The sequence below is a fragment of the Sphaerodactylus townsendi genome, unplaced genomic scaffold (genome assembly GCF_021028975.2).
Source record: "Sphaerodactylus townsendi isolate TG3544 unplaced genomic scaffold, MPM_Stown_v2.3 scaffold_487, whole genome shotgun sequence".
Classification (NCBI taxonomy): domain Eukaryota; kingdom Metazoa; phylum Chordata; class Lepidosauria; order Squamata; family Sphaerodactylidae; genus Sphaerodactylus; species Sphaerodactylus townsendi.
The window spans coordinates 1-12,884 of record NW_025950679.1 but is presented as its reverse complement, the minus strand read 5'-3'; the positions used below and the strand labels follow the sequence as shown (position 1 = coordinate 12,884).

The 12,884-nt window shown below is 51.9% G+C and overlaps 2 protein-coding genes across 2 annotated transcripts; both read left to right on the top strand.

Moving 5' to 3' along the window:
• The first annotated feature begins 7,333 nt into the window (after positions 1 to 7,333).
• Positions 7,334 to 10,373, top strand: LOC125425442 (protein ALP1-like). Its single transcript, XM_048483047.1, has 3 exons — positions 7,334 to 8,043; positions 8,967 to 9,355; positions 10,295 to 10,373. Exons 1-3 carry the CDS (start codon positions 7,450 to 7,452, stop codon positions 10,371 to 10,373), a joined length of 1,062 nt encoding a protein of 353 aa, XP_048339004.1. The 5' UTR covers positions 7,334 to 7,449.
• LOC125425444 lies at positions 10,117 to 12,586 on the top strand. The gene is made up of 3 exons (XM_048483048.1): positions 10,117 to 10,735; positions 12,021 to 12,128; positions 12,327 to 12,586. The coding sequence occupies exons 1-3, from the start codon at positions 10,396 to 10,398 to the stop codon at positions 12,479 to 12,481; spliced, it is 603 nt and encodes a 200-aa protein (XP_048339005.1). The 5' UTR covers positions 10,117 to 10,395; the 3' UTR covers positions 12,482 to 12,586.
• The last annotated feature ends 298 nt before the right edge of the window (positions 12,587 to 12,884 follow it).

Sequence of the window (12,884 nt, the reverse complement as noted above, 5' to 3'; positions counted from 1 at the left end):
AAATGGTTTTAGTGTCAGCAGTCTTCAAACTTGCTGTCAAAGGGAACGTTTCAACGATTTTGCTGCTACTCCAATGCATGCCAGTTATATTTATACGCAGGCTTGGAAAAGGGCTGGCTGCGCTCATCACAAGTGGATTGATAAGGTGAGGAAGAAATGATGGGCGATCATCGCCTGCACACAATTTTGCCAGGAGGGAATCTCACCAGGCCTCAGTGCTCACGGTTGCAATACAAACAAGACCCAGGCACCACCACGCAAACAGGGCTTCTCTGCCCACTCCACATAGGAATCTCCCCCCAGTTTCAGACTCACTATTATTTCTATTTGGTAATGACCCACAAACATGCATTTTTCAACTTGCCCACTCCCAGTGTGCTTTTTAAATCTGCCCCCAAGCGAATCTCTAAGCAGAATCCAGCACCTCAGTTTCCAGCGAGAGCAAAGCACTGCCACGGAACAATCTATATATATAAAAAGCAAACAGTGACTTTGTCGAAGGCTTTCACGGCTGGAATCACTTGGGTGCTGTGTGGTTTCCGGGCTGTATGGCCGTGTTCTAGCAGATCCTCTGAAGATGCCAGCCACAGATGCAGGCGAAATGTCAGGAGAGAATGCTGCTAGAACACGGCCATACAGCCCGGAAACCACACAGCACCCAAACAGTGACTTTGTTAGTCACTCCCTAATGCCGAAACTGTTGTACGGATCACCCCCCAAATTTTCACATGACGTTCCTCCCTGTTGCGGGCAGGTCATCGGACCTTCAAATTGCCGAAAGTCCATACCTGAACCAGGTAAAATGTCTTTTTCCTGGCGCACCAGGCCATGAAGCTGCCTCTGTTTAACTGTCACCCTTAGAATGTTCGTGCAGCCTGTCTGTCTGTGGCCTGAGGGATTGGGATGTTCGCTCAGATGGGCAGAGATGAGCAGTGGAAACAGTACATAGGTAATACTGTTAGGTAATACGAGGGGAAGTGAAACACATACACACTTTGCCATGTGAGACGTCAGGTGGGGTTCCCCCCCTCACACGCAGGTAACTTTCACTCTATGTGCCTCACCCACTGCTACCACACAATACACATCCAGCTCATCCACATCCAGCTCATCCTCACACACCTCACTCTGCCCTCCCTCACATCCAACCACCACTTACGAACTTCCTCACCCATATTCGCCACAGCTCTCTTTTACTAAAAGCGAGCTGGAGTTTGCCTTTTTCTTCTAAGAAAATCCACGGGGTGGGGCAAACCAACACTACTGGCTCCGCTTCTTTTGCACATGGCCCTTTAAGAACCCAGGGAGCTGGCCTCGATCTGAGCGCCTCACCACCCTGCCTCTGCTGCCTGACTGGGATAGCCTCCTTGCCCCAGTTCTGCCTTACCCAAGTCAGGACTGTGCGTGGCAACCAGCCTCATGGACAGTGGGATTCGCACTCTGGACAGTTCCGTTGTGGAATGGAAAGGGTTACCTTATACTAAAAAAACAAGACAGCACCCTATAACAATGTGAATTGAAAAGGGAAAGAGGGATTCCATTTGACCACCCCAAAAGGCTATGCTGCGGATCATTGGACCTGCATGGACATCTGTGTGGGTTGCGGACTGTGATGAAAAGGACAATTGTCACAGCAACGCGTGGCCGGGCCCCGCTAGTTACTAATATTCAACATTTTCCAGTTATGCTGCAGAGGTATGGGGATGGGAGGCTCTGTGTTCAAGATTCAAAATCACATGTGAAATGCAAAGTTGCGTTTCAGAATTTGAAAAGTGGGGGCTTAAGGCTGGTAGGTGTCTCTAGGAATCTCTCGATTGCCTTGGCAGGTTCTGAGAGCTCATAAAATGTGAGCAGTCATGTAAAAACATTGCAATAAGATGTCATGAGATGTCGAATGCAGAAACGAGAAACTGAGTAAATATTTGAAAAATACCTGAAGAATGTTTGACATAAAGAAGAACAAAGGAGAATGCTGAGAATAATCCACTGAAATTCTCTTTGGGGCCAAACTTGCTCTCCGCGTTGGCGGATGGAGGAGGGAGGAGTGCATGTTGATAGAACTGGACTTCCCAGTTAACACGACAGATAGAAACTGGGAACTAATCCTGGGACCAGCAGTTCTGACGGTGACAGAGAACGGAAATATATGCGCAGGGCTCCTTGGAGGGGCGGGGGTGGATGAAAAAGGCCCTTTCTGCACAAATCTCCTAAAACGTTTGTAAAACATTTCAGACCCCCTCCCTCCCTTTTGTTCGCACTCAACCCCTCAAAACAATTCCTGGCCACCTGTAGGGGTGAACCCAGCAGAGCCTCAGACAGAGCGCAGGAATGCCTGTGCCATCTGTGCCCTTCTGGGCGCACACGCCCACCTGTCACAAGACCCCCATGAGTCATAGGTTGTGACTCACTGTCACAAGATGTCCCAGACAAAGGGACAAAGGGGTGCATACCCCCAGGTATGGATTAGGCCCGGACAGGAACGTTTCCTCTCTCACGTATGCAGCCCCATGAGTCATGTACTGTACAATATTCTCCCGCTCTCCCACCTCCCGACCTGCCTCTCAGCAAACCCTAATAAAAGGTGCCAGGGACCAAACTACGGCAGAGTTGCCAGATCCACGGATCACGCTTCCTGCCACTGGCTCTCTCCACCGGATGATATCGCTGCATCTCGCCTCTTCCTTGCAACCCTCGTAGGCCGACTTCAGGCACCATTATGTGATTTTTTCTTCTTTTATGAGTTCTGTGTTGAATTGATGCTTCGATGCTTCACAAGCCTTTTTGTCCTTGTATACTAAAGCGATCCTTCAGAGATTGCCCCTCCCAAACAAAAGAACAGAGACATGTCCCTTGTGTCCCTGCTCGCCCTTTGCAATCCGCAGAGGCAAATTTGCTGGTGGTCCCTAGCCCCTCAATGATGCGGCTAGCCTCTACGGTCGTTTCCCCACTTACCTTGTCCCCCCTTTGCTGCGCGTTACTCTCAGTGCGCATAATTTCTGGCACGCTCCCAGGCTTCCCCACGACCTTATGCTCTGCGCGGGGTCAACAAAAGGTGCCTTTTTGAGGAGCGCCAGGAATGACGCTTGCTGAGGGGGCACGACAGCAGCAGTGTCGGTGCGGCTGCATTGTCGCTGCCCCTGTAGTGGGGAGTGCAGGGGGACCCCATGCTACTTGGCGACAGTAGCACGCAGCAGACGGTAAGTGGGATAACGACCTACCTTTTACTGCCCTGGCCCCTGCCTGGTGGAACGCTTTCCCTCCGGCCATCAGGGCCCTGCGGGACCTTGGACAGCTCCGCAGGGCTTGTAACACAGAGTTGTTCCACTGGGCCTTTGGGAAGGCTGGTTGCTAATTGCCTCCCCTGCTAACTTCATTTGCACGGCCATCCTGACCTGGCTTTGTACTGTCAGCACCATGAAGAACATGTTGGAAGTAACAATGGTCTATTCTGCACAGCTGAAATAAGATGTCCTGAGGATGCAAAAAAAAAAGGTGTCCTGGGAAGGCATTCCGCACAGCCTTTCCCCCAAGATGTCCTAAGAATGCCGTATTTCTGCTCAAGCCATCTTTTTTTTAACCCACTTCAAAGTGCACCTCTTCTGCCTGCAAGACGACTCCTGCCTGGCTGTGAAGAATGCAGAGCTCAGGAGGCGTCAATTTCACCCTCCGTTTGCACCCATTTGGTGTGCAACTGAAGGGATTCTCCCTGCCACCATTTGCTGAAGGTTGTCACAGAACTGTGTCTGCAGGCTTTGATCCTGAGTGCCTTTTCCGTCCAAAAGGTACATACAGTGGTGGGATGCAAAAATTTTAGTAACAGGTTCCCATGGTGGTGGGATTCAAACTGTGGCGTAGCGCCAATGGGGCTGGGCGGGGCACAACGGGGGCAGGGCATTCAGGGGGTGGGGCATTCCTGGGCGGGGATGTGGCAAGGACGCAGCCGCTGCGCCGGTCCTTGGGCGGGAAACGAATGCACGCAGGTGCAGGCTGCCACGCACGCCGGTGCACCTCCTGCTAGACTGCTTCAAGTTCTGCGCGCTACTGCTGAGAGGAGGGGCGTAACTAAGGCAAAAATCACATGGCCAAATCACCAATTAGTAACCCCCTCTGACTGGAGAGCAGGGGATGTTTCTCACCTAACCGTTTTGCTCTCCGGTCAGTTTCACAACTTAGCTTTTCTGTGCAGTAACAAAAGAAGTTGGATCATGGAGGACAGGTCATGGAGGAAAGCACCAGAAGCCGCTTCTTAAGACATCCCCCAGACATCTTATTTTGGGTGTGCGGAGTGAAAAGAAGCAGTTGCCTCTTTTTAACTCGTCTTTTTTGTGCCGTGTGGAACGGACCAATGTCTAGCCTGCAAAGGAACTGAGAAGATCCAGCAGGGGGTGGACAAGCAATCAGCTAGATAGGACTGTAACAATACAGACCCTTCTGTTCTTTTGTGTCACCTCTTGTCTGTTCTTGGATTGATATTCTCAGGTCTAATTTGCTCCTTCTTCCTGGAAGTCTCTTCTCCCACATTCCCTAGCTAGCAAGGGAGGGGAAGGCTACTTCTGCCTCTCAGCTTTCATAACTGAAATGCTGTTCCCTAACATTTAACATTACTTTTAATCAAAGAGTCGGCCACTTCTCTGAAACTAGGAATCTGCATTACCAGTAGAGCATAGAAATAATGGGACTGATTCGAAGTCTGATTCTAAGCACCGGTTTAGAACATCAGCATCTTTCTCAGAAACAGATGGAAAAGAAAGATAGAGCTGAATATCATCTGCATATTGGTGGCATGCAGCCAGTGGCGTATCTGCCTAGGGATGGGCGTACCCTCTGTCCCCAGGCACCACTAATCTGGTCACATGGGAGGGCAAGCAAAATCGGCCCCCCATGTGACCAGAAAGATGGCAAGGCAGCAGTAAGTTCTGCTGCCTTGTCTTTGGGCGCCCTTGGCCCCGCCCATGTCATCATAGACATGGGCAGGGCCAAGGAAGCCCGAGGACACCCCCCCCCAAGCCTTGCTTCCCCCTCCTGGTTCCCAGCTCCCGGGTCCCAGCCAGCAATCACTTCTGCCCTCCCCTCTGGGGAGACTAGAAGCGACTGAAAGGCTCTGTCCCTGGCTCCTTTGCTTTTATAAGCACGGGGGCATGGCGTAGCAGGGGGAGGCACCTGGAGAATGGTTCCATTTTCCCACAGGGGCGTGGCATGGGGGCGTGGCGTAGCAGGGGGAGGTGCCTGGAGAATGGTTCCATTTTCCCACAGGGGCGTGGCACGGGGGCGTGGCGTAGCAGGGGGAGGCGCCTGGAGAATGGTTCCATTTTCCCACGCCTATGCATGCAGCCTAAACCTCCAGGTGACTTCTCCCAGTGGCTTCATGTAGATATTAAATAGCATAATAGACCAATGGCCGGTGGGCAGAGCAGGAATCCCCGGAACCATATTCCAGGATGCTCCCAGCCCAGAAAAGTTCTGCTCATTATCCTTGCACGGATATTACTGTGGCAGAAAAGCAATCACACTTTGCTGCCATCATAGCCACAGAGAGATATGATGATACAGTCTCACCCATGTTCTGGCCAATTCACAAATATCTCAGACCTTCTTTGAAATGAAAAAAAAATCCAATCTGTGTGGCTCTGCAGCCTGTGAATAAAGTATATTTTCACATACAAATGTGTTTAAAAGACCCAGCCTTTGTGAAAAGCCAAAATCCACCGTGCACTCATTCACAGGAGCTGCAAAGGTCTAATTCAGGTGACCCCCCCCCCAACCTTTTTAAGCCTGAGGGCATCTTTGGGATACTGCCCCGATGTGGTGGGCAAAATCACAAAATGGCCGCTGTAGGACATGGAGCCAAACACCAAATGGGCAAAATCACAAAATGGCCGCTGTAGGACATGGAGCCAAATACCAAATGGCCACAGAAAACAGAGCCAACTGTAAAATGTCAGGGAGTGAGGCTGTGTAGAACTCTAATAGCAACTCTTCAGCAATTCAGGGAGAAGCTCTGCTTAACAAGATGACACTTGAAATGAACATATTGTTTTAAAAACACTTCCTTGCACATATACAGCTGACCCTCAGCCACACACTGGAGAGCCTTCTGTTGCGGTAACAGCTGCTGCCAAAGCGATGCTTTTAAAAAATCTGCACCACCAGTCAGATTTCCAGCGACCTGCTGGGCAAAAGCCCCGCCCCTTTCCTAACAGCACCTGGTGGATATGAGAAAAGGTGCTGACAGGTGCTACGGTGCCCACCAACACCATGCCAGAGACCCCAGGACTAATGCAAACTAGTTCTGCTGAAAATTAAGGGCTCAGACAATAGAGACGGCCTTGGTAAGAAGCTATGAAAGGCAGCCTTTTGGAGCAGGCTACCTGGACACTAGACAAGTCTCCCAAAACTGTGGCCTGTTAGTTGGCAGAAGGGTTGGGGGAGGTGAGCTCAGGGTAAGTAGCTGCAAACGTCGAACACCTCCAGTAGGAATGGAAATATTCGTGTTCCAAATGCACAGCCAAAGAGCAAGCCTGGGGGTTACCATAGAAACCTTTTGTGCAGCCGCTGCAAAAAAAAAAAAAAAGAAAAACCCAGAGAAATCCAGTGACTGTTTCTGCCTATCTCTGGTGTTATAACTGCTTGCATAAAGATTTGGCACTTGTGTAGGAGTGTACAAGGAATTGTGAGTGTGCCTGCTGTTGTGTGATTGAGGCTAGATTGACTAACAGGGACGCTCTGACAGACCAAGAGATATCCTTCTCATCAACAGAGAAAGGTAATAAACTCATTCTCCCTCCCGATATCACTTGGAAGAAGATTCAATGAAAAGGCGGGGGGGAATCAAGAACCTTGACGATTTTCGTCCCTGACTTCCCACATCTCTGAGCTTCCCAAATGAGTTAGAAAATGGCACAGCAGATAGGTTTCCGCCGCCAGAGAAACGGCAGCAAAGATGGCTCCTTTGGTTGTTCACATAGGGCGTTTTCGCACACACTTTTTGTTCCAGAATAAAAGCGAACCGCATTGATTCCTTGCCTTTTTAATGTAGTTTCGTCGCTCGATGGCATTTGCACATGGCCCTGTAGTCACGCATCTTCCCCTTGCTTCGCGAGTCCCGTGTTTTTGCATCTCACAGGAATGCGGTGCAAACGACGAATCTGATTGGCTTGCGCGCAGTCCTTGGGCGGTCCGGGGGTGGGCTAAACGTTCCTTGCGTCACCCGTGAGGGCGTTGCCTCGTTGTCACGTGAGGACGTGACGTGGGTGGGTGAAACCCCTGATTGGCCGCCGTTAGCTCGATACATCTCGCGTTGATTGAGACGTGATCTCGTCGCCATTTCATATCGTAGCCTCGAGTTCTCGCGTTACCAAGGAGTCGAGGTACTGCTACCTGGTTAGTAGGTTGCCCTCACTAGTTGTGCCTCGCTTTTGCTACAGAACTGCTTTGTGGGCATAATATCTGATGGAAAGCCATCAGGTCGCAATGCCTCCGGACACAGAGGAGACAGAGCTGCTTCTTCTGGTTGTGACGCTTCTGTGCCACTGGACGAGGGTCGTGTCTGCCGCACAAGCCTTCATGCACGCCACGGATGTGCATGATAGTTTGCCGCAGGCTTCTGCACTTTCGCCGGTCAGTGGGCGCAGGGCGCGTGGGTCTCGCCGTTGGGTTGCCTTGGCCGCCGCCCCCACGCCGCGCCGCTTCTGGGTGTACCCGCACCGTAGCAGGGACTGGTGGTATAACTGCGTGTGGTCATCATGGAACGATGAGGAATGGCTCAAGAACTTCCGCATGAGCAGAGGAACGTTCCAGAGGATCGTTGACAGCCTAGCACCAGCATTGAGGCGCCAAGACACACGCATGCGGGCGGCGTTGCCCGTGGAGATGCGAGTGGGGATGGCCATTTGGTATCTGGCCAGTCCCAACTCCTTCAGGGAGGTGCGGCAGCAGTTTGGAGTGGGCACCACCACCGCTTTCGAGGCTGTCCATGAATTCTGTGAAGCCGTGAAGAACATCCTGTTCAAGAGGGTTGTCCGGTTTGCGGATCCAGTGGAGAAGGTAGGCTGACAGCGGGTTTGATAGTGCTACCAGTCGTGCACACTCTCACTTTTTGGGTGCGTGTCTCTTGGGTCTGGTGGCCCTGAGGTACAGTTTCGAATTTTCTGGAGTTTGATTACACAGAGTCCAGGCAGTGGGGGACACATGTTCCCCTTTCTTTATTTTATTCGGAAATGGACGGGGGGAGGCGACTCCCGTGGTGGGTAGGCTTCAACAACGTCATCGGGATGCGTCTTTGCGCCGTTCCGAACCCAGAGCGGACCGTCCAGGAATTGTGGGTATGCATATCTAATTTTGGAAGAAAAAGGGAGCTGTGGGGTGCGCTCAGGTCAGAGAGGGCAAAACTGTTGAACATTCTGGGGCCAGTTTTTGGGAGGAAGGGCTGGGGAAGGTTCCACCCAGGGGCAGATATCCTCACCGTGATCGCAGGGGTTGAGGCAGATATGGCGTTACGAATTTGTTTTCGCATTTGAGTATCTTGGGTAAATGGCGCCCACCGACACCACTCCTTAAGGGGCGGTTTCGGCTAAGCGCCTGGCATTGCACACTGTATTGATACAGCTGCCAGGCACTGGGCAACCACAACCCAGGCAGGTTTATGGGTGAATTTGGTGCGGCAGCATCTTTTTAAACTGGGGCCTGTCCTGGCAGTGCTGCGGTACCAGGACGGGCCCAGATTTTAATCCAGGGAGGGCCATTCAGCCAATTGGCCCTCCCGCCTTTTCTGTATTAAAAATAGAGAAGAGAGGAAATGAAGAAAATTCAGAGCAGGATCTCTGATGAGGAGAGTAGCGCCCATGGCAAGGGGCATGCCTGCAGAATCGTCCCATAGCGCACTCATGTGCCTCACCCTGCCGCTGTTCAGAGACACAGAGCAATGGCGCCATGACACTAACTGTCTGTTTTTCCCAAACAACCTCCAGGTTATGCGCGGATTTGCCAACATAGGCTTCCCACAGTGCGTCGGAGCAATTGATGGGTGCCACATACAGATTCTAAACCCATCGGACGCCCCTGCGGACTACATCAACAGGAAGAGGGTGGCCTCCATTGTTCTTATGGCTGTTTGCGATGACAAAGGACGCTTCTTTGAGGTGGACATTGGTCACCCCGGTAGAAGCCACGACGCGCACATTTTCAGGGGTTGCCATTTCACACAGGCCATGGACAGGGGGGCCTTCTTCCCAGTTAACCCTGTATTGTCCATTCACGGCGTGGCTGTCCCACCGTTGATTTTGGCGGATGGCGCATTCCCCATGCGGAGGTGGCTTGTAAAGCCATACCTTCATCCACGGAACGCGATAGAGCGCCTGTACAACAGAAGAATGAGCAGGGCCAGATGTGTTGTGGAGCGTGCCTTTGGGCGATTAAAGGGGAGGTGGAAGTGCCTGTGGCACAAGTTGCCCATAAGGGTGGAGAGGGTTAACTCCCTGGTTGCCACTTGTGTTGTTCTACACAACCTATGCGAAGCGGAAAATCAGGACTCTCCGGAGAGTGAATGGCGGACTGGCCCCCTGCTAACTCAGATGGAAGAGCAGCAGCCCATCATAATTGACCAGGGTGAGGGGTCCTACTCTGAGGATCAGCATCTGGCAAGGGGGAAGGCTGTGAGGAATGCCCTGGCCACCTACCTCTACTGCAACCGCCCTGTGCAGCAGTAGTCTCCTCCGTTCATGTCTTGTACCATTGGTGTGTGTGCTAATGTGCAAAAATTTTTTTTTTATTTTCCGTAATAAAGTTTTTCCACTGATAAACCAAACCTACACGCCTGCGGTCTCTCAATTCTACCACACATCTCCCCCCCTCTCCACTCACACTTGGAGACAGCATCCAGGTGAACCACCTTTCAATTGCTAAAGGAATTGTCTCATGAGTTGATTAGTGGGTGCACGGTGCTACCTTTGGGAGGCGTGAAAAAAAGATGCGGTGGTTTGTACGGGGGGGGGGGGGGAATCACTCCTGGAATTCAATGGTCCCTGGGCAAGCTCCAAGATGGGGTCATGACAGCCCCGACCTATAAACGCGGGCGAAAAATTGTATTATTATGAGGTATGTGTGGGAACAGTGAGGCCTTAAGTGAGGACTGTGCACTGGAAGTTCATAGGACACTGCCAGGACTCCTGTTGCGTAACGCATGGATGCTTGTTTGCTGGGAGCACTCTAACAGCAGTTTTACAGCCTGTGCGCTGGAGGCATGAGGGACAGGAAGTTCCGGGGTTAAACATGCAACGTCACGTCGTTTTCCCGTTAGCTCACTAGGCTGCCCTTCCAAGGCGCCTGTGCGGGCTCGTTGGCCCATCCCCCTCTCGCAATTCTATCACCCTCAGTAACAGTGAGCACTTAAGGGTCGATATGTCGTCCTCTCGGGGTGTGAACTGGTCGGAAGAGGAGGTGGAGGCGATGATACTGTCTGTGATCAGCAGGGGGGTGGCGCCGAACCTGGTGGGTAGCGGGAAGGCTCCCAACAGGAAAATATACTCCGGCCTCAGCAAGGCCATGGCAAGGAGGGGACACAACAGGAGCCCTACTCAGATTCAAAACAAGTGGAAAGCGCTCAAAAAAGAGTACTTAAAGCTGAGAGCGGCCTGCGGTGGAGAACCAAGCGTCGCTGGGAGGCCAAAGCACTACTCCCTCATGCGCGAGGCTTGGCTGAAGGCTGGTGGTCCCGAGCAGACATCGGAAATGAAGGGGGGTGAGTTTGGTAATTTTCCACAGCATGCTCTTGCAGTGACAAACCAGTTTCTGGTTTCAAATGCACCTGCTAGCTTTAATCTGAGCACCACTGAGAACCAACCAATCAGTGAGATTGTGAGTTTAGCTTGAAGGAGTGTGACTTCTACTTTAGTGTTACAGAGCACTCTGCGGCAATGGGTCTGCTTGAGCACAACGATTAGAGGTGTGACTGTGTGAACGAGCAAATTGCAGGTAGCAATGAGCACTGTGCAGCGGTGGATTTTGAGGTTAACAGCCAGAGCCAGACCACTCCCTGGCCGTGGTGCATACCCCCCCCCCAACGCGTGCGGCTGGTGATGTGAAACCTTACCTTGTCAATTCAGGTTCTCATGAACAAGCCCAAATGTAATTGCTGTGTTTACTTTGGCCAGCCCTAGCATTTAAAGGCTGTGTCTGATCCAACCACGCCAAGTGCAGTCTTCTGAGGGTGGGCAAGTGAGAGGGGAATGTGATGCCCTTTGAGCATGCTGCAGTAGAGGAAGGGGGCCGGAGGGCACACTCTTTCTCCTCTTCCCTTACCACTTCCCTAGTCATGCAAATTAAAGCGGGCATGTGAGCACCGTTTATCTCCCCTCCCGCACATGCATGCTCTCAGTCTGGCCTTATGGTCTAGCTGCAAAGCGCATTTAAATCATGGTGGGAGCGCATTGTGACGTGAGTGTTTCAGGCCACTCTGCCTCTCCCGTTGCTTGCATTGCCGCAAAGTTTACCCATCAACGTGCAGAAAGGTTACACTCTTTAACCAACAGCGGACGCTTTGAAGAGCGCACCATATTCCCGGCCCCACCTTGAGAAACTTGATGTGTGGAGTCTAAGGCAAACTTTAAGAACTACAAACTTGAGAAAGTTAAGACATAGGGGAACTTGCATTCAGTTTGCCACGCCTACCCTTGTCTGATGGGAGCCCCACATGCTGGCCTCCTGTTCAATGACAGCAGGGGCTCTGTTGAATGTGGGAGAGAGCGCAATTTTAAAAATTAGATGTATGTGGCTATCTGGAGCTTAAAGCCATGCATCCCCCTATTCCCTTCAGGAGCAGCTTCGCCCACCACCAAAACCAAGGAGGAGAGGAGCGAGGGGGCCACCCAGGTGCAGTGCAGTGAAGATGAGGGTAAGCCTACCCAGAGTGCCATGTTCTTTGGGAAGGGTGTTGCCGCTGGATGCCAACGTTGCCCATGTTACTGAGAGTTGTGTCATGCATCTTCAAATGCTAACTGGCTCTGCAATCTCTCCATGTTTGCAAGGAATGTCTAGGGACACAGAGGGGGCTCTAACCACGGCAGGGCGCTCTGCAACAGAAACCACGACACGTGCAGTTGGCACTCAGACAGAGCCATCGCTGGATGCCAACTGTGAGCATGGAAAACTGGGCCGGGGGGGGGGGGGGTGTTTTAAGCGGGTTGCGGCAGCAGAATTTTCTGCATGGAGCGGGATGGCTTGCGGTACTGAAGAGCTCGGGAGGGGGGGGGGGGGCCCAAGCAGCAGGAACCAGACCCCGCGCCTTGCATCATCTAAATTTTTCACTGTGTTATATCTTCCACACTCTTCAGACAGGGATCTGGAGCGCAGGCTGGCTGTGGTTGAGAAGTGGATGAACAGGAGGAAGGGGGCCGCCAGGAGGCTCCTGGCAAAGCGGAGGGCTGCAGAGAAGGCAGGCAAACCACATGGCGCGGCATCCAGCGAAACAAGCACCAAACTTCCCTAACCCATCTCCCGCGGCCCTCAGTTGTCTTAGCTGTAAATGCATTGCTTAAATCACACAATAAAGGCAATTGCAATTTTCACAAATGCTTGTGCATATGGTTTATTATCGCTTGCTGGTTACATCTCTGCAAAGCAGAGGATTGTCTGCTTTCCATGACCTTCCTCTCCTGGCAACCAACCTGAGAGGACAGGCATGTATAACGTTTTATAAAACATAAAACAAATTAAACTCTGATGCTTAAACGCACATCACTAGCCTATGCAAAAGCAGGGGGGGGGTCCTGCCGTGGTGGTGGCAGACAGAGAAAACAGGGGTGGGTGGGTCGCTTGCTGGTTACATCTCTGCAAAGCAGAGGATTGTCTGCTTTCCATGACCATCCTCTCCTGGCAACCTACCACAGAGG